An 18,860-nucleotide genomic window follows, 5' to 3' on the forward strand; every position below is an offset into this window, starting at 1 on the left:
TTCTTCCCCATTCTGATGCTCGGTTTGAACTGCAGCAGATCGTCTTGACCATGCCTACACGCCTAAATGCATTTAGTTGCTGCCATGTAAATGGCTGATTAGAAATTTGCAGTAACAAGCAGTTAGACAGGTTTACCTAATAAAGTCGCCGGTGAGTGTATAGTAGTGCTTCTTATAAATGACGTATCTGTGCATGTCAATATTTTGTAAAAACTAATTTAGCATCATAATCTTTAATCAAATACCATAACCTTTCCTCCTCCCTCGAAACTACTTTTTTCACTTCTGGTCACATGGAATGGCTTTAGGGCGGGGCTATCAATACTGATATTATTTCTGAGATATTATTTCATAAGTCAGTATAGTTACTCATAGTTTCTGCTCTTCTTGTGCTATAAACTTTTAGTGAAGCAAAAATTGGTAGGGACAGAATAATAATATTTATTATTATCATTATTATGACTATTATTATGACTTAAATGTCAAAATGCTTATCTAATCAGGCACAGATATATTTTAGCAGCTGTGTAAAGCAATAAACGTGCTGATTCGCCTTATCACGGGTAATGCTTGAAATGTAAACATCAGGTCTGTTGTCCTAAGATGCATCAATTACGTCACTTTTTTTCTTGTGCTTGAATGTTAAAAAGGCCCTTCTATGAATTGTCAGTCACTGAAATGACTCCTTTGAATTCTTTTTCAACTATTTCCCAAGTGATGTTTAATAGCAAGGGATTTTTCACAGTATGTCTGATAATATTTTTTCTTCTGAAGGAAGTCTTATTTGTTTTATTTCAGCTAAAATAAAAGCAGTTTTTGAATTTTTAAAAAACTAATAAGGTCAATTTTATTAGAAGACTTTGATTGTCTACAGAGCAAACCATCGTTATACAATGACTTGCCTAATTACCTCAACTTGCCTAATTAACCCAGTTAAGCCTTTAAATGTCACTTTAAGCTGAATACTAGCATCTGGGAAACTATATAGTAATATGTTATGTACTGTCATCATGGCAAAGATAAAATAATTCAGTTATTATAAAGCATTTATTAAAACTGTTTAGAAATGTGCTAAAAAAAAATCTTCTGTCCGCTAAACAGAAATTTTGGAAAAAAATATATATACAGAGGGGCTAATAATTTTGAAATCAACTGTGTTTGCATGAACCGGCAGTTGCTGCAGACGTTTTTTTCAGTAGGATGATTTCCATCTGAAATGGAATATTGACACATATAAAAGAAAAAATAATCAATCAATCATAACGAATATATTTTCCCTTCAGTGTGTAGAGTAGACCATAAGAACATTTTAAGAAATATAAAGAAAAAGTTGTGTCATGTGCAAAAAATGTAGAAGATAAATTGGAACGACATGCACAATTAAACCAGGGACATGCATTGAGAATATAAAAAGATTATGATTTTATTTAGACATTTAAGCCTGTATTTTGTTAGAAAAACTTACGGTGGATGCCAAACTTGGAGTGCTGTCCACATTTATTAATGACAACAACCATGATGAGCAGAAATGTGCACGCAAACACAGCGAGGCCCACAGCTACTGACACCTGTGGACATGCAGATAGACAAAATTAGATTGAGAAGAGATATAAAAAAAAAAAGGTTATACATTTTCTGTGACTCGTCTCTTACCCCAAACACTCTGCTCTCTATTTTCTCCGTCTCCGTTGATTGGTTAGTGGGAGCTGCTAATGTGGAAGCATTTAATGAAATGTTACTTTAATAAATAATATTTACACATGCTGCATGAAATTATAAGTTGTTTTTGGAAGAAAAATTGTCTTTTTATTAAAAGATGCATTTATTTGATCAAAAAGTAAAAACTGTAATTTTGTGAAATATTATTTCAATTTAAAAAGACAGTGTAAATACATGTAAATATATTTCAGCCTGTAATTTATTCCTGTGATTCAAGGGAGAATTTTCAGCATCATAAATACAATGTCACGTGATCCATCAGATATCATTTTAATACGATGATCTGCTTTTCAAGAAAAAAATTCCTATTGCAGTTTTTCTCAGTGGTTTTGGTACATTTCTAAGATTCTCAAAACTACCTGCTCAGTCTTCAGACCACTGCGTCACTTGTGCACATCAAAAAAGCAGATTCTCATTCCTTTGAACGAGCTGCAATTGCTTTTGTACATCCATACAAAGGATTATGTGCAATTCTCTGATGTTTCCTACGTTATTAATTGCTTATGTCATGTTGATCAAAATGCATTATATTGGTCTCTGTTGAGTAGTCTCACCCCCCACAGCATTTAATCTTTCATGGCAAGTATTTACATGCAAAATGGCTGAACAAGTTGTCAACATTTCTCTCATAGTGTATTTTCCTAAACATTTCCATTAGACTTTTAATCTAATTCAGTCTACAATTAGTTAATTTCTCCCAGATGAATCTTGACATTTTCTAATGAAGGTGCATCTCAAAAGAGATTGTTCTGTGTTCAGGTTTGTACTTTGCACTATGCAGTGCTGTCTTTTCCTTTTTGTATCACAATGACATGATCGTCAACAAATTACAGTACAAATAGGCTAAAATAATTGGCATAGATTACATAAGACCTCTCCAGAGTACACTGTAATATTGACAACATGACTAAGTAACAATGACTCAAGGACTAGTCATTCTGAGGTCACTGACAAGTTATTAACACTGAAATGTTGTTTTGAGAGATGAACTAAGGATTATGAGCAAGAGACTGCCTTTTGCAGGTAATCCATGCTGTTTTCCTATTTGTACACGAGATGCACTTACTGTTTAGCAAATTTTATTTCAGATCTGAGAAATGTAATAAAGCGACTGAGAAAAACTATAGCAATGTCGAACATTTTTGGCTCTTTATTTTTATTTTTAGAAGAAACCATGTTCAGAATGACATTCAAAAATGCTATTAAATAAAATATTTTTTCATCATTAAATTAATTAAACATAAATGGTAAATGCATTGTCATAAAACTTGAGACATAAATAAAACATTTCAAATGTAAGATGATTGAGCACCAGCAATAACTGATCATAACACAGCAGCAAATCACCTTTATATTTGAAATCTCAATGTTTCCAAGCTTCTGAACTTTTCATGTCTAAAACTAAACAAAAAATAAATACAAAAATTTATATATATATATATATATATATATATATATATATATATATATATATATATATATATATATATATATATATATATATATATATTAGTATATTTCACAATTATATTTTTTTCTTAGCTTGCTTCAGAAAGATTTTTTTTTCGCATTAGAAAAATGAGAAAAAAAAGGATTTTAATACAAATAAATATGAGTTAAAGAGATAGTTCATCCCAAAATGAAAGTTTACACATTATTTACTGACCCTCAAGTGGTTTCAAACCTTTATGGGCTCTATTTTAATGATCTAGGCCAGGGATGTCAAACTCAATTCCTGGAGGGCCGCAGCCTTGTACAGTTTAGTTCCAACCCTACTTAAACACACCTGATCAAACTAATTGAGTCTTTCAGCCTTGTTTGAAACCTACAGGTAAGTATGTTGGAGCAGGGTTAAAACTAAATTGTGCAGGGCTGCGGCCCTCCAGGAATTGAAGTTGACATCCCTGATCTAGGCGCAAAATGTAAAGCGCATGGCGCAAAAGCATTAAGGACGTGTCCGAATCCACTTTTGCTATTTTGAAGATGGAAAAACATTCTGTGCACTCTGACGCATGGTCTAACATCTCCCATTCCCTTTAAGAGTCAGTTGCATCATGCAATTGTGCATTTGCTATTTACATGGCAGTCTTTGTAAGACAACACTTCACTAGAGAGAAAACAGTTAAACAGACCACCTGCAGCACGAGGATAAAGAACAAGCCTCCATCATTCGGCCTCTTTACTTTCTCTTGTCTTTTACTCTTTACTTTACTCCATTTAGTAAGTAAAGAGTAAGGAAACATTGTTGTACGCACTACACAGAAGACATTCATTAGCTTACATGTTTAATTTTTTAAGCGCAAACATTTGTTATAAAACTATTTATCTATCTAAATTCAGTTCTAACTTTCAGCGAATGAATAAATGATCAATAATAACAAAGTGTGGTCTTAAAAAAAAATTATATCCAAACACACATCCTATTCTTATGCCCCATATGGTGATGCATACATCTCCAAAACCTGACAGGGGGACAAATCTGAACTTGTTTTATTAAACAAATATATAAATATGAATATAATAAATAATACTGCTTATAATAATAACATTATACAAAAGCAGATAGTCATAAATAAACTGAAAACATCCCCCCGGCATGAAGAAGATATGGAGGCAGTGGTTTTTATATTTAAGTAGAAAATAATAATTGTTGTAACATTTTCATATGTAAAGATATTTGTGTATTGCTGTACATCCTGTGTGTTTGGACTTGCATATGTGCATAACCAACGCGCTCTGCGCTGGATTTTAGACCTGCTTTGGTTAATGGTGTGGTCTATTTTAGTTCCTCAAAATAGTAACGCGCTTTAACACACCTCCTTTTCAGACCAGCACACCCATGAGTCCACAAAGTGGTGCAAATGAATTTGCTATTGAAACAACGTGGCGCAAAATGTTAAAATAACTTTGCGCTGGTCTGAAAATAGCAAAAAATCGTACCAAACACATCCTGAGCCTTATTGTGCCGAGTGTATGTTAAAGCCCTTTGAGTTTCTTTCCCCTGTTAAACACTAAATAAGATTTTCTGAATGCTAAAAAACTTGCTTAATACTACTGACTTCCATAATAGGAAAAACAAATACTATGAAAGTGAATAGTTACAGGTTTCCAACTTTATATCCTCTTTTCTATTCCAAAGAAGAAAAAACTCATTAAGGGTGAATAAATGTTGACAGTGTTTTTGTTTTTGGGTGAACTACCCTTTTTAACAACATTTAGACATTTAACCTTATACAGAGTAACTTACTTGGGTCGTCATTGAGCACTGGCATGTGAAATGAGAGAGAATACAACAAACAATTACTTAATGCACCACACAGTTGGTGTAATATAATTTAGATGAAGTGCCCTCACCAGGGATGATGCCCTCCGGGTCAGAGGGATCAAAAGGATTGTCCATGAACTTGGCTCGGACTGTTCTCTGGTCTCTGCCCAGTTTGTTCCTCACGATGATTGTGTAGTTGCCGTTGTTGAGATGAGTGGGTTTGTTAAGGAACAGACAGCCATGTTGCTGTGAGCCGTCGTACACGTCTCTGATGAGTTCAGTGTAGGCATAGCGGGTCTCAGTGAGAGGCATGTTGTTGTACAGCCATTTGATGCTGGCGGGAGGATTGCTGTCTACGGCGAACGGGAAACACCAGTGATGTTGAGACTCTGGGTTCTTGAGATATATGATCCGCACTGGAACTGGAACACAGACAGAGAGATTACATGTGTGTGCAGTAAGTATTATTATATTTCCTTTAATGCATTTATTAAGCACCAATAAGCAAAACAGCAGTTGACCATGGTGCTATAAAAGAGAAATAAGCCAAGAAAAGGAAAGGAATATCCAAAAAAAAAAAAAAAAAAAGTATATTACATGCACAATATTAAATGCCAAGGTAATAAAAATTCAAGTTTTAAACTCAAAGAAAAAAAGGTTATTCCATAGCTATACCACAGCTATTATATAAAATTAACAAATTTAATAGCATACAATAACATACATAAATTGTTATTCTTTATTTATAATTTTTAATCGTTGACTGGGACTGTCACGATCATGAATCATGAAATCATGTACAGAAAATAAAACATAATAAATTAATACACTACCATTAATCATTTATTTCCATTTTGTTTATGTCACTTAGTGCAATCTTAACTTATTTACAATAAAATGTACAACAATTTATGCAAAAATAGTAAAATAATGTTCTTTAATTAGATATGTTTTTGGAATATTAATGATATATTAGTGATATTAGTGTTGCAATATTAGTAAAAATAGCTCAGAAATTAATATGTGATATGATATATTTAAAAACAATCAGTAAATTTATTGAATAATTATTATTACTGATTAATTATTGACTAGAACTGTCACAATCATGACTTTTGTGTAGAAAATAATGCATAATAAATTAATAAATTACAGTTAATTATTCAATTTCATTTTGTTCATGTCACTTAGTGTAATCTTAACTTTACTACTATAAAATAATACAACAATTTATGCAAAAATAGTAATAAAATATTCTTTATTTTAATTTGTGATTGAATTCTTAGTGATATATTAATATTGTAGTATAAGTGAAAATTGCTCAGAATTAATTATTTTAATTTCTAGGGAAATTAATATAACATGATATATTAATATTTAAAGACAATCTGTTATTTTTTGATTAATGATTATTATTGATTAATTATTGACTTGGACTGTTATAATCATGAATTATGTGCACAAAATAATACATATTAAAATAATTCCATAAAATTTATGATTTTGCGTGCAATCTTAAATTATTTACAATAAAATAATACGGCAATTTATGCAAAGATAGTAATATAATATTCTATATTCTATATATTATAGTAATATGATATTAGTATTGCAATATTAGTGAAAATAGCTCAGAATTAATGTCTGAGGAAATTAGTAATATAATATAGTTAATATAAAATAATATAATATTTAAAGACAATCAATAAATTAATCAAAATACACGCAGTTAATTAAAGTAATTACAGCAGACCTTTTACTGACTTCAATAATTATTTAAAATAATACAATTCTTTTAAATATTCATACTGCACATAGTTTTTTTTTTTGTTTATGTATTAATTTTTTCGTTTGTGTTTTCTTTTCCCCCACTGAAACTTAATAAAGCAGATTTCCAAAAGTGTTTTAGTTTTGCAACTTTGAAGTTACTCAGCTATTGGTTTTCAATCACTAATTTGACAGGCTTCCCTATGAAGAATCAGATGTATAAACAAATTGGTCAAACATCAATGCATGGTTTGTTAAAAAATCCCATAATGTTCCTATATAAATAATGCTGGCCTGTATCTAGAATAGCTCAAATAAGTGACGCATCCATCATCATTTTTTTTCTCCATGAATCAATGTGCTCCATCTTTACAGTAAACCTGTTGACCTGTTATAAATAATAAATATCTATCTGTTTAGGGGACCCAACCACAAGAGGCAATTGAAGGTGGGATGCAGGAAATGGTTTCTTTTAGCCGGGAGAAGATGCTGATGCTCCATAACCATTTCTCTGCTCTTAACCTGTGACCTGTATGTGGAAAAGTGCTGCGCTCTGAGATTCACAGTCATTTGTGTCGTGGCCTGGAGTTCACAATTGAAGAACCATCCTCGTTAGACCGACCCCATGTTAGTGGTTGAGCGGTTGGAGAGCCATCTGTGAACTACGCTAATTGTGGTAATCAAGTGGAATTAAATAATTGTATCCAATTATTGAGTTGCAGTTAAGGTAGACAGGCAAAGGTGGATGTCTTCATCTGGAGCTATAGTTAGATGGAAGTACAGAACGCTGAGGCTGTAACTAAAGCTATACAGGCATTATGTTATCGATTGGCGTCTGGGTTTGTTGAAAATCTGCTGTTAATTTGTTTACCTGTTGGCAATCCAAGATGCTCCAGATGTATTTCTTTTCTAGTTGGCACCTTGATGTCAAAACGTCAAGCTTCAAATCGATTAGAATTTTTGACTTTTTTTTTTTTCATGTCAAAACCTTGACGTCTATTTGACATCCACAAATTGATGCCCTTTTGACCACCAGAATAAAGACTCAAAAAGAATTACAGTACAAGCAAAACCTCGGCTCAGTTGGCGTTTCTGTGTGGAGTTTGCATGTTCTCCCTGCCTTCGCGTGGGTTTCCTCCGGGTGCTCCGGTTTCCCCCACAATCCAAAGACATGCGGTACAGGTGAATTGGGTAGGCTAAATTGTCCGTAGTGTATGATTGTGTGTGTGTGAATGTGTGTGTGGATGTTACCCAGAGATGGGTTGCAGCTGGAAGGGCATCCGCTGCGTAAAAACTTGCTGGATAAGTTGGCGGTTCATTCCGCTGTGGCGACCCCGGATTAATAAAGGGACTAAGCTGACAAGAAAATTAATGAATGAAAAGCGTCTGGATTTTGTATTTTTACAATGCATGTAAATATACCTTGACGTTAGAATGACATCAAATCAACGTCTGACATTGTCCCATTGTTTTTGATCCCAACTATAGAGGTCCATTTGATGTTGTTTTGACATCAAGGTAGTCATTTTACCTTAAGCAAGATGTCAAATCATGTCAAAAATGCTAATTGATTTGATGTCAAAACCTACGTCTATTTGACATCCACATATTGATACCCTTTTGACCACTATAATAATGGTATAAAAAAAATTTATAATATAAGAAAATTTAAATACATCATATTCAGATTTGATTCCAAATTCATAAATTACATAATAATTACATAAAAATACATAAATTACATCATACATAAAAATGACATCAAATTGGCGTCTGATATTGTTCTATTTTTAATGCCAGTTTTAGATGTCATTTTGGTGGTGTTTTGATATCAAAGTCAGTTGACATCAAATGTCAAGCAGGACGTCAAAATACACGTCAACAACATTAATCGATTTAATGTCATAACCTTGACGTCTCTGACATTCACACATTGATTCCCTTTTGACCATTAGAATAATGGCATAAAAAGTGTTATAATATAGGAAATTTTGAATTAATGTGGAAGTTTCAATTCCAAATTCCAAAATTAGACTGGATTTTGTATCCCTACAATGCATGGAAATATACCTTGATGTTAAAATGACATCAAATTAACATCTAATATTGTTCCATTGTTTTTTGATGGCAATTTTAGATGTCATTTTGATGTCGTTTTGACGTTAAGGTAGTCAATTAACATCAAATACCAATTAAGACGTCAAAAACATATCAAAAATGCTAATCAATTTGATGTCAAAACCTTGACGTCTATTTGACATTCACTTATTGATGCCTTTTTGACCCCCAGAATATTGGTGCAAAAAGAAAACAAAACAAAAATTGTATCACTGGATTTTGTATCTCTACACTGCATATAAACTACCTTGATGTTAAAACAACATCAAATTGACATCTAACATTGTCCCATTGTTTTTGTTGCCAATTTTAAATGTAAATATGATGTCATATTGATATCAGGGTAGTCAATTGCATCAAATTGATTTGCATTTTTAATGTGTTCTTTTTATGTCGTTTTGACATCAAGGTGCAATTTTTTTGCTTAAACTGTGGTTCTGTGGTGATAAAATGCAAATGCTATTGGCATCTTAAAAGTCTAAAGCTTAATTTACATGACAACAATGAAGAAAACTACTTCTTTTAAAAAAGTTTCATGTCTACAAGACTTTTTCAGAAAATAATGTACAGTATCTACACATTGGTGAAAACTGCCAAAAATGCTGCATTATGTATGCCATACCAGTATTATTTTTTGACTCTCAAAGTGCCATTTGTAATTTATCATTATCTTCTTGTAATAAAAGATAATAAAATGTATAAAGCCACTTAGAACCAAATTAACAACACATTTTTATTTTAAAGACACTATTGAACAGGAATTTACCAATCCTAATCTTACTGGAATATTGCATTATTTATTTTTAATGATTTATTATTATTTCCTAAACATTTGTGTGACCTTGTAGTTTTTTTTTTTAAATAACTTTTCCTTGCTCTCCAATCTCTTCTAAATTCATTGTTTACTGGCTCGAGAAAGGATCACATGAGATCCACCAATAGCAGTTCAAAAATATATAAGTAACAATTAAAACAACATATTTAACCTCTACAGTGAAAAAATAAAATAAAGACTAATCCAAAATTCTATAATATATAATGGCTATATATATATATATATATATATATATATATATATATATATATATATATATATATATATATATATATATATATATATATATATATATATATTAACATTAATATAAATAGGAGAAATATAAAAAAATTTAATTATACACTGGAATTACAATAAAATTTAAATGTGACCCGAATACATAAAAACAAAAACTGACTTAAAAAAACATTTTAAAATACAGTAGTATTGTTTAATCATTCATTCATTCATTTATTTTCTTTTCGGCTTAGTCCCTTTATTAATCTGGGGTCGCCACAGCGGAATGAACCGCCAACTTATATAGCATATGTTTTACCCTTCCAGCTGCAACCCATCACTGGGAAACATCCATACACATTCATTCGCACTTTGGACAATTTAAGTTTATCCAATTCACCTATAGCGCGTGTCATTGGACTAGTGGGGGAAACCGGAGCACCCAGAGGAAACCCACGCAAACGCGGTCAGAACATGCAAACTCCAAACAGATATGCCAATTGACCCAGCCGAGACTTGAACCAGCAACCTTCTTGCTGTGAGGCAATAGCACTACCTACTGCGCCAGCACCTTGCCCGGATCATAATTTCCTCAAGTTAATTCAGACTATAACTTTTTGTGAGGATCTTTCAGTTTCAGCACTTGCTCGACTGTAAATTTCTCAAACAAATCAGTACAAAGTTTATTGGCGGCCAACACTGAATAACCTGATTTTCATTTAACGCCATATGCTTAGTATTTTGTGTGCACACTGCTATAACCGCTCTGCTAATTTCTGTGCTAATTAAGCTGTGGCCGTAAACGAGCCGTTTTTCACTAGTCATGTGATTCTGATAGACTTGCACACTTGCTATCTGCCAATCAGCCCTCACAATTATATTTCCGGACTATGGGGGAGAGAAATCCATTAGTAGAGAACAAACAAGATCTGAAGACGGTTATCATCCCATTTTCCTGACAGTCATTATCGCTCCCCTGATGGCCATACATTTGTCTGAAGTCAAGCACTGTTTTTCTTCTTTTTGAAGAGGAGGTGATAAACACTGATAATTGCTGCGGTGTGGAGTGCGGCCGTATGGCTGGATTTTCAATGAAAAATTCTCGGTCGCTGCTATGTTTTTGACCCGGTCAAGAGTGGGGTTATTATCGTAAACAAACTATGAACGAAGTATATGTATCAAGATAAAGCAGAAAAATGAAATAAAATATAAAAAAATTTGAGGAAATGTTTGACTTTATAAAAATGAGGGATGTGTTGGATGATGTTTCTGGAAATAAGAAATTAATCGAAAAATCTAAACAAAACTAATTTAAGGATGGTCGTAATTAGTTTGTTAGGTTTATATCTTGTTATTAGTCTTGTATAGTTTGTATAATTAGTTCATCTAGTGCAATGTTTCTCAACCATTCTCCTCGGGGACCACAAGCACTGCGTGTTTTGGATGGCTCCTTTGTCTGTCACACCCATTACAGGTCTTTCAGTGTCTGGCTAATGAGTTGTTAATTTGAATCAGGTGTGTTTGTTTAAGGAGACATTGAAAATGTGCAGAGCTGGTGGTCCTCTAGGAACATGGTCGAGAAACGCTGATTTAAAGGATTTCCTATGTTAATTTACAGTGTTTTGATTTAAGCCAAAACTGTTAATAAATGTGAAAAAAACACCAAAAACTATTAAACTAAACAGAAATACATTTATAAAAATGTTTAACTGAATTAAAACAGGAACAAAAATTAATGAAACCTACAAATTCAAGTTGGTAATGCAAAATTTAATTTAGTTAACCTTAACTACAACTAATAAACATGAAATTATATAGAAATAAAAAAGTCATAGAAATGACAAATCAACAAAATTAGTACAACTTTACAAATTGAAAAAATAAAAAAAATTAAAAACTACTTCAGAATATTAATTGAGAGCTATAATAGCGTCTCAGTGATGCTACATTATTACTGATTCTGAATATTACTATTTAAAAATTTTTTATTAAAATGATACATTGTTCAAATGAAAAATAAGTTTAAAACATAAAAATAAAAGCATAAAAAACATAAAAATATATATGAGCAGTACCAGCATTATGGATGTGACATTTGCAGTAAAATCTCAAAACATAAATTGACATAGGAAGTATATGTTAACATTATATTGAAACATCTCTTTATATTTTTTCAAAACAACTAGCCACAGAGTTGTGGGAGCAGAATAATATCAAGCTGTAAACATTATTTATATTTTAAATGAGGAAAATAAACATGCGTTACGGATGTGACAAAAAAAGTCTGCAAGTTTACATTATACAACATACTTTGTAAAAATTCTGTGAATTAAACTGCACAACCCAAAAGAAACCATGCTAATGAAGAGGATAAGAGTTGGCTCTCTATAGAACAAAGATAATTGCTTTTATTTGATTTTATTTTACATCTTTGCATTTTAGAGTAAAAGTGTCGTTATGGATGTTACAGATGTGAAATTGCAATTTGTGTGACTTTGGCAAATCAAATATAATTGTTTGAAAACACTGACAGAGACATTTGTCAGTATTTTTAAAGCACTGTAAAATACAAGCCTTCACATAAAACGCAGAAACGGTTTTGCTATTTTGCTTTTTCATGGCAAGGTTGATATTTGCATGGAATTGCTTCTTTATATATATATATATATATATATATATATATATATATATATATATATATATATATATATATATATATATATATATATATATATATATATATATATATATATATATATAATGATTTAGAAAACAGTACACATTGGTTTTAGGCTTATTTTGGCTTTGTTAGTCAGTTCAACATTTGGTTTCAGTAATCACATATGTAGGTCTGCTATAGAAACAGCCAAAGCTTATTTATTTGATATTCAGAATCCTAAAATAAAAAAGTTAAATAAGAGATTTCCACTTGATAAATCAAAATCTTACCAATTTAACATCTCGCAGCTTTACTTTTTATTTGTATTCAGATGCAGAAACAAGTTTCCATCAGAATTCAATTACGCTGCCGAACATTTATGCAAAATATTTAGTTTTTTTTTTTTTTGTCAGAAAGGCGAGAGCATCAAAGAGGAGGAAAAAATGGACGAAATATAAAGAGCAGAAAGATGTCAGTGCCTACATTCAATGTCCAGCTGCACCACAGCATCTCCCATTCCAGCGCGATTCTCCGCTTCACAGGTGAGGTTGTGCAGGTTGTCAGCAGAAGACACATTCCTCATGTGCAGAACCACCTCCAGGGTTGATCCCCAGATTCCTTGCTGTGGACAACAGTACAGGTTTAACTGTCTGAGCATGTAAACAACTGAACAACATTTGATTAAAAGTTATGCCAGTTATGCTCACTACATAGAAATCTGATTTATTTAATTTACATATATGACATAAAAGTGGATATTCGGCTTTCACAAACAGTATTTAACATATATGTCATATACGCAACATATTTGTAGACATATAGAAAAGCGGACCCCTTTTTTCCAACCATATCAACCAAACATATAATATATTAGTTATAGTTTTATATTGGTGTTCTTATATGGCTATATATGCAGAAAATATATATAAACTATGCCTATATATATAATAGGGTTGGGTCGATAGACAATGTCATCGTCTATCGCTGATGGCCGATAGACATCACAACGCTGAGCCGGCATCGCAATCTTCCACCCCACAACTGTCGCAGCAGCAAATCGCTCGCCAAAAACACACTCGGGCCCCGTTTACACTAAAACGTCTTCGTTTTAAAATGGCATTTTAGAATGAAAACGATTCCCATCCACACTGGCGTTTCATCTAGCATTTCTGAAGCGATCTTCTTCCACACTGCTGAAAAAGCATTTTTATAAAATTGATATTCAGTGAAATTCTAGTGTTGGAAAAAAAACATTCATTGACATCCATTGTAGGAACAAAAAATGGAAGTCGATGGCTTTTTTTTTTCAACATTCTTCAGAAACCTTCCTTTGTGTTCAACAGATGCAGAAGACATTGAGAAGAAACTCAAACAGCTTTTGAACAAGTGAAGGGTGAGTAAATTATAACAAAATGTGTTTATTTTTGGGTGAATTATCCCTTTAACAGTTCACATTTACAGACATACCCAACATTATGTGAACGTGTGTGTTTTTATGTACTTTTTCTTACAATAAAATTAGGTGACCTACTTTCTCAAAAAGGTGGCCTACTTTGTGTGTGTGTGTTAGAAATCTGGATTACAGAACTTTTAATTGACAAGGCTTTTAAACATGCCAGTGATTTGTTTGTTGTTGCCAGAGCTATCAGGATACAATCTATAAAGGCTCCGCCCTCTTCTGAAAAGGTGGGCGGGAGCAGTAGCTCATTTGCATTTACAGAAACACACACAAATACATGTTTTTTGTTCCACTCATAAAGGGGAGCGTCTTCAGCAGAAACTTTACCAGATTTGCTTTTACTGATACTTTGTTTATTGTCATTACATAGTTAATTAGATCACAGATCATTACATAGATCACATACAACCGGTTTATTTGTATATTAGGTTTATAGTACATCCATCTGAACATTTTACCCATAGTTTTCTATAAGTGCACTTATAAATTGTACCTTTATCCTGAACTTGCTGCTTTTGCACTCCTGGTTAGAGCTAAACTGCATACTGTTACCTTGTATTTGTAGATGTGTAATGACAATAAAGTTGAATCTAATCTAATCATTGTGTTGCCTGTGTTTTATGTTGCCAGTGCCAACAAGTAATCCTGATCCAGTGATATACTTATATGGTCAGTTTCCATAGATGTCTCATGTACCTCCAGGGTCCAGCTGGACCGAAGGTGCTCAGTTCTCCAGTGGATCGTCGGTGTGGGAACTCCAGTCACTCTGCAGGTAAATGTCAAATTTCCACCTTCTTGAGTGGTCACTGTCGGTGGGTCAATCATGACCTCAGGAACACCTGCAGATCACAGAAACATTTTGAAAATGGAAGTGATAGGGGAAAGAGAAGAACAACATGATCATCTGAAATGTGTGAGCGTATAAAATGTGGCAACATTTTGCTTCAAATAAACACTTTAATTTCACACAGATGCATTTTAAACTGATCAAAAGTGGCAGTAAAACATTTAGAATGTAACAAAAGCTTGCTATTTCCAATTCACGCTGTCTTTTTAAGCTTTTAAACACCACAAATCTTGAAAAGGTCTTGATTTCCACCAATAACAGTTTAAAATATTGGTAATAAAAACATTTTAGCTGTAAATCAGCAAATTTGGATGATTTCTGAAAAAAATAATGATATACAGATATACACAGATATACATTTTAAAACATATTTAGCTTTTAATTTGTAATAATATTTCACAATATTACTGTATTTTTAATCAGAAACCTGCAAGGGTGAGCATAAGCAACTTATGTCGAATGTGTTTAAAAATCCATCTCAAGTGTGTAACATATTTTATTTAATTTTGACAGATTAGTGGCTAACTCATATGAATTTGTACAATCTGATCTGTATTTTCTTCCCATAAAATTGAAATTAAACTAATTGACATGCATTAGACAATAATTCACCACAATCTAAACTGTTCTTGTAAAACAAATCTTCCTGCTTCCAAACTTTTGAACACTAGTGAATGTAATGTAGTAAAGTAACCATCATGACAATTTAGTTTCATCTTTAAGAAAAACTATGTATTTTAATCTGAAATAATTATTAGTTTCATAATGGTCTTATGGGATCAAAATCCCGCCAAATATATCGTGGTCTTAAATCGAAAAATAATGAGCGCAAATCAAAAAATTGGCAGTGTGAGTAAAATTATAACGCGCAAAAGCTAAAACTAAATGCAGAATAAGAAACGACGAGTTCATTTGCCAAAGGATAATGAGCATAAATCAAAATGAAAATGCGTTAAGAATTAAATTGCACAAAACTGAAACCTAAATGCTAATCAAATCAGTTTTTTTGAGTGTTTTGTGTGCTTGTCGTCTTTTTCCTTTTGCTCTTGTTCCCACATTCCACACGTTTATAAAAGATGCAATTCCATATGACTGTTCCAGAGCCATATTAGCTAAAGCAGGGGTCTTTAACTCAAATTGGCGGGGAGGCCATTTCAGTGACTGACAATTCATAAGAGGGCCGTTTTAACATTTAAGCACAAGAAAAAAAGTGGATACCTGATCTAAATGTTGCATCATAGGATAACAGACATGACGTTTATCCCCCCCCCCCCCCCCCCCCAGATAAATGTTTAAAATGATCTAAAATATACAAGTCTCCGAAACATCTCTGCTTTAGTCCATGCCTTGTTTAAATGTCTAATGGCTGCTTGTATGAAACTATTTATGTATCGTTTCGTTCTACAGCTTAATACTAGAAACCTGCAACCAGAAGGAAGGAGCTGAAACTCTTAGTGTAGGACAGGGATCACCAAACTTGTTCCTGGAGGGCCGGTGTCCTGCAGATTATAGCTCCAACTCTAATCAAACACACCTGAACAAGCTAATCAAAGTCTTACTAGGTATACTTGAAACATCCAGGCAGGTGTGTTGAGGCAAGTTGGAGCTAAACCCTGCAGGGACAGTGGCCCTCCGGGACCGAGATTGGTGAGCCCTGGTGTAGGGGATGAGCTGTGTCTCTTAAAATTAAATTTGTGATTCTCTTTAGTTGCCTGGTGTACACAGCCTCTAGATTGGCTAGTGACACCCCGGTCAGCTTACTGGACCACTTAACTATTTGATTGAGTGAGTTTTTATTATTGACAGAGAGATTCCCAAACCATGACACCAAAGCAAAGGATAAAACGGATTCAAGGAAAGCATGGTAAAATAGAGTCATCATGTGTTTATTGATATGGAAATGATTTAACTTTCTCAAGCAAAATAGTCACTAGTGCCCCTTTTTACACACTGCTGCACAACTCTCATCAAAGGAAAGTTTAGAGTCAATAATTGTGCCAAGGTATTTGTATGATTACACACTTTCCACAGTCTTGTGTGTGAGCAGCCTTCCTAAAATCAATGATCATATCTTTTGTCTTTAAAACATTTAATTGAATATATGACTCCTCACACCATCTGACAAAGTTAGTAAGTACTGGACCATGACCTGTTTCATTATCATGAAGTTGACTGACAATGACAGTGTCATCTGCATACTTGATAATGGTTCTCTTTTCCCACCTGCTCTGATTATCATATGATGATGATGAAATGATCATATGTGTTACACCAGCAGCATAACATGTAAGCCATGAAGAATTGTTTTTACAACAAAATACAAGAGGTATAAAACTGATAATAATCAAACACCCCTCGATTATTTACAAAAATAGAGCTTTAGTAAAAATAGAGCTCTTACGGACATATATTTTAACGTTTAAATCAGCCACACAATTAAACACATGTGCTACTTGGCCGAACACTGAGAGAAAATGAAAGTAAAAGTAATTTGAATGCAGTACTTTAAATGTCGACTAGTAGTCAAAACCACAAGTGGCTGGATGTCAATGCACAACAATGATAGTGGTTCAAAAATATATGTTTTGGCAGGCCACATTATATTTTATATTTATATATTATATTATATTTTATAATATATTATATTATAAAATTACATATTTATAATACATATTTTATATTTTTGATGGCATTATATTTTTGATGGCAGTTACAGGCCAGAGGAGGGAGAAGGGTGGGCTGTAAATGGCCCGCAGGCTGGCAGTTTGAGACCCCTGAGCTTGAAGATCAACTGTCATTCTTAACTATTGGACCAATGATGAAGATGAAGCCTGCTCATTTTCTAAATGAACCTTAAATATGAGTGGATCCCATATGTTCTCCCTAATAAATCCACCTCCAAACACACAGCATCACAGTGAGTATGCATTTCTGTGAATGGCTAACTTGTTGTCTTTGCATATTAAACCGCAATGGAAGTAAGTAAAACTATAGGGACGTATAAGCACACTTACTGCAGTTATCCATTTCGAATGAATCCAGCGGAATCTGGCTGCCATTGTAAATGCAATTTTGCTGAGAATCAATTTCGTTTAGTCTTTTTCTGTGCCACTGCTGAAGCCAGTAAATGTCACACGAGCAGGTGAGCAGATTGTCCCTCAAAATCCTGTGCCAAAGAGAAGTAGCTGACATTTCCCATGCTTTCAGCAAAATAATACGTGCAAATGACTTAAGATCTATCACTTCAATTTTTTTTCAGACAGAGGCAAATTGTTCACATTTTCAGTCTCAAATCACCAGCTGAGCAGAATAAATCAGTAAATTTGAGCACAGCAGTGTTTTTGAGTGCAGTGCGCTACTTACAGACTCAATAGAGTCACAGATTGGAACACCCTCCAACTGATGTGCGTTAGTGCATTAGAGGCCAGGTTTCTGGAAAGGAAGAGAAAAGATTTATAGTTATTGTAGAATTATACTTGATAAAGATTTCTTGTGCGTTCAGAATGCATTGGAAGTTGCTAGGACATTGCTAAATGGTTGCTATTTTAGCATTCACTCCCAAGATGGCCTGTATGATATATATTGTCAACGCTTAATATCAGGGTTGTTATTTTAGTGCTATGTGCGCTAGGGTTGAGCAATGTCGACCAATTAAAACATCGCGATGGATGATGGTGTTGTTGTAGGTGGCGGATAATTCATTATTTATGAATAATTAATTAATTAATAACGAATTAATTATTTGTAGCCTACTGTTTCAACTACCTGACCCGCATATATAAAGTTACATACAAATGATTTCTGGGGGACTCTGGCATGAATAGGCAGAGTGATCTGTGTTGTAATGGTGTCGACAAACTTGGTTGGTAAAAAAAAAGGTGCACAACCAACAGAAACCAACCAACAGTATCTGAGGTTTTCGCTAAAATGACTTAGTACGAGCGTGAAAGCGAAAGACTTGCTGTGACACGT

General features: G+C 33.3%; 1 protein-coding gene and 1 long non-coding RNA gene across 3 annotated transcripts in view; one reads left to right on the forward strand and one right to left on the reverse strand.

Moving 5' to 3' along the window:
- Positions 1 to 18,860, reverse strand: part of ntrk1 (neurotrophic tyrosine kinase, receptor, type 1) — a 60,068-nt gene that overhangs the window by 23,351 nt on the left and 17,857 nt on the right. Inside the window, 8 exon segments of one of the 2 annotated variants that reach the window (NM_001446672.1) lie at positions 1,466 to 1,568; positions 1,654 to 1,706; positions 4,967 to 4,984; positions 5,074 to 5,406; positions 13,066 to 13,204; positions 14,738 to 14,880; positions 17,903 to 18,054; positions 18,252 to 18,320. In NM_001446672.1, the coding sequence (NP_001433601.1) occupies positions 1,466 to 1,568; positions 1,654 to 1,706; positions 4,967 to 4,984; positions 5,074 to 5,406; positions 13,066 to 13,204; positions 14,738 to 14,880; positions 17,903 to 18,054; positions 18,252 to 18,320 (1,010 nt within the window). 2 annotated transcript variants of the gene reach the window in all.
- Positions 1 to 18,860, forward strand: part of LOC147833487 (uncharacterized) — a 66,025-nt gene that overhangs the window by 13,775 nt on the left and 33,390 nt on the right. Inside the window, exons 4-5 of the long non-coding RNA XR_015512205.1 lie at positions 14,672 to 14,813; positions 17,599 to 17,805. This is a non-coding gene — a long non-coding RNA (uncharacterized LOC147833487). The remainder of the gene's footprint in view (positions 1 to 14,671; positions 14,814 to 17,598; positions 17,806 to 18,860) is intronic.

Source organism: Danio rerio, chromosome 16 (genome assembly GCF_052040795.2).
Source record: "Danio rerio strain M-AB ecotype USA chromosome 16, GRCz13ab, whole genome shotgun sequence".
Lineage (NCBI taxonomy): Eukaryota > Metazoa > Chordata > Actinopteri > Cypriniformes > Danionidae > Danio > Danio rerio.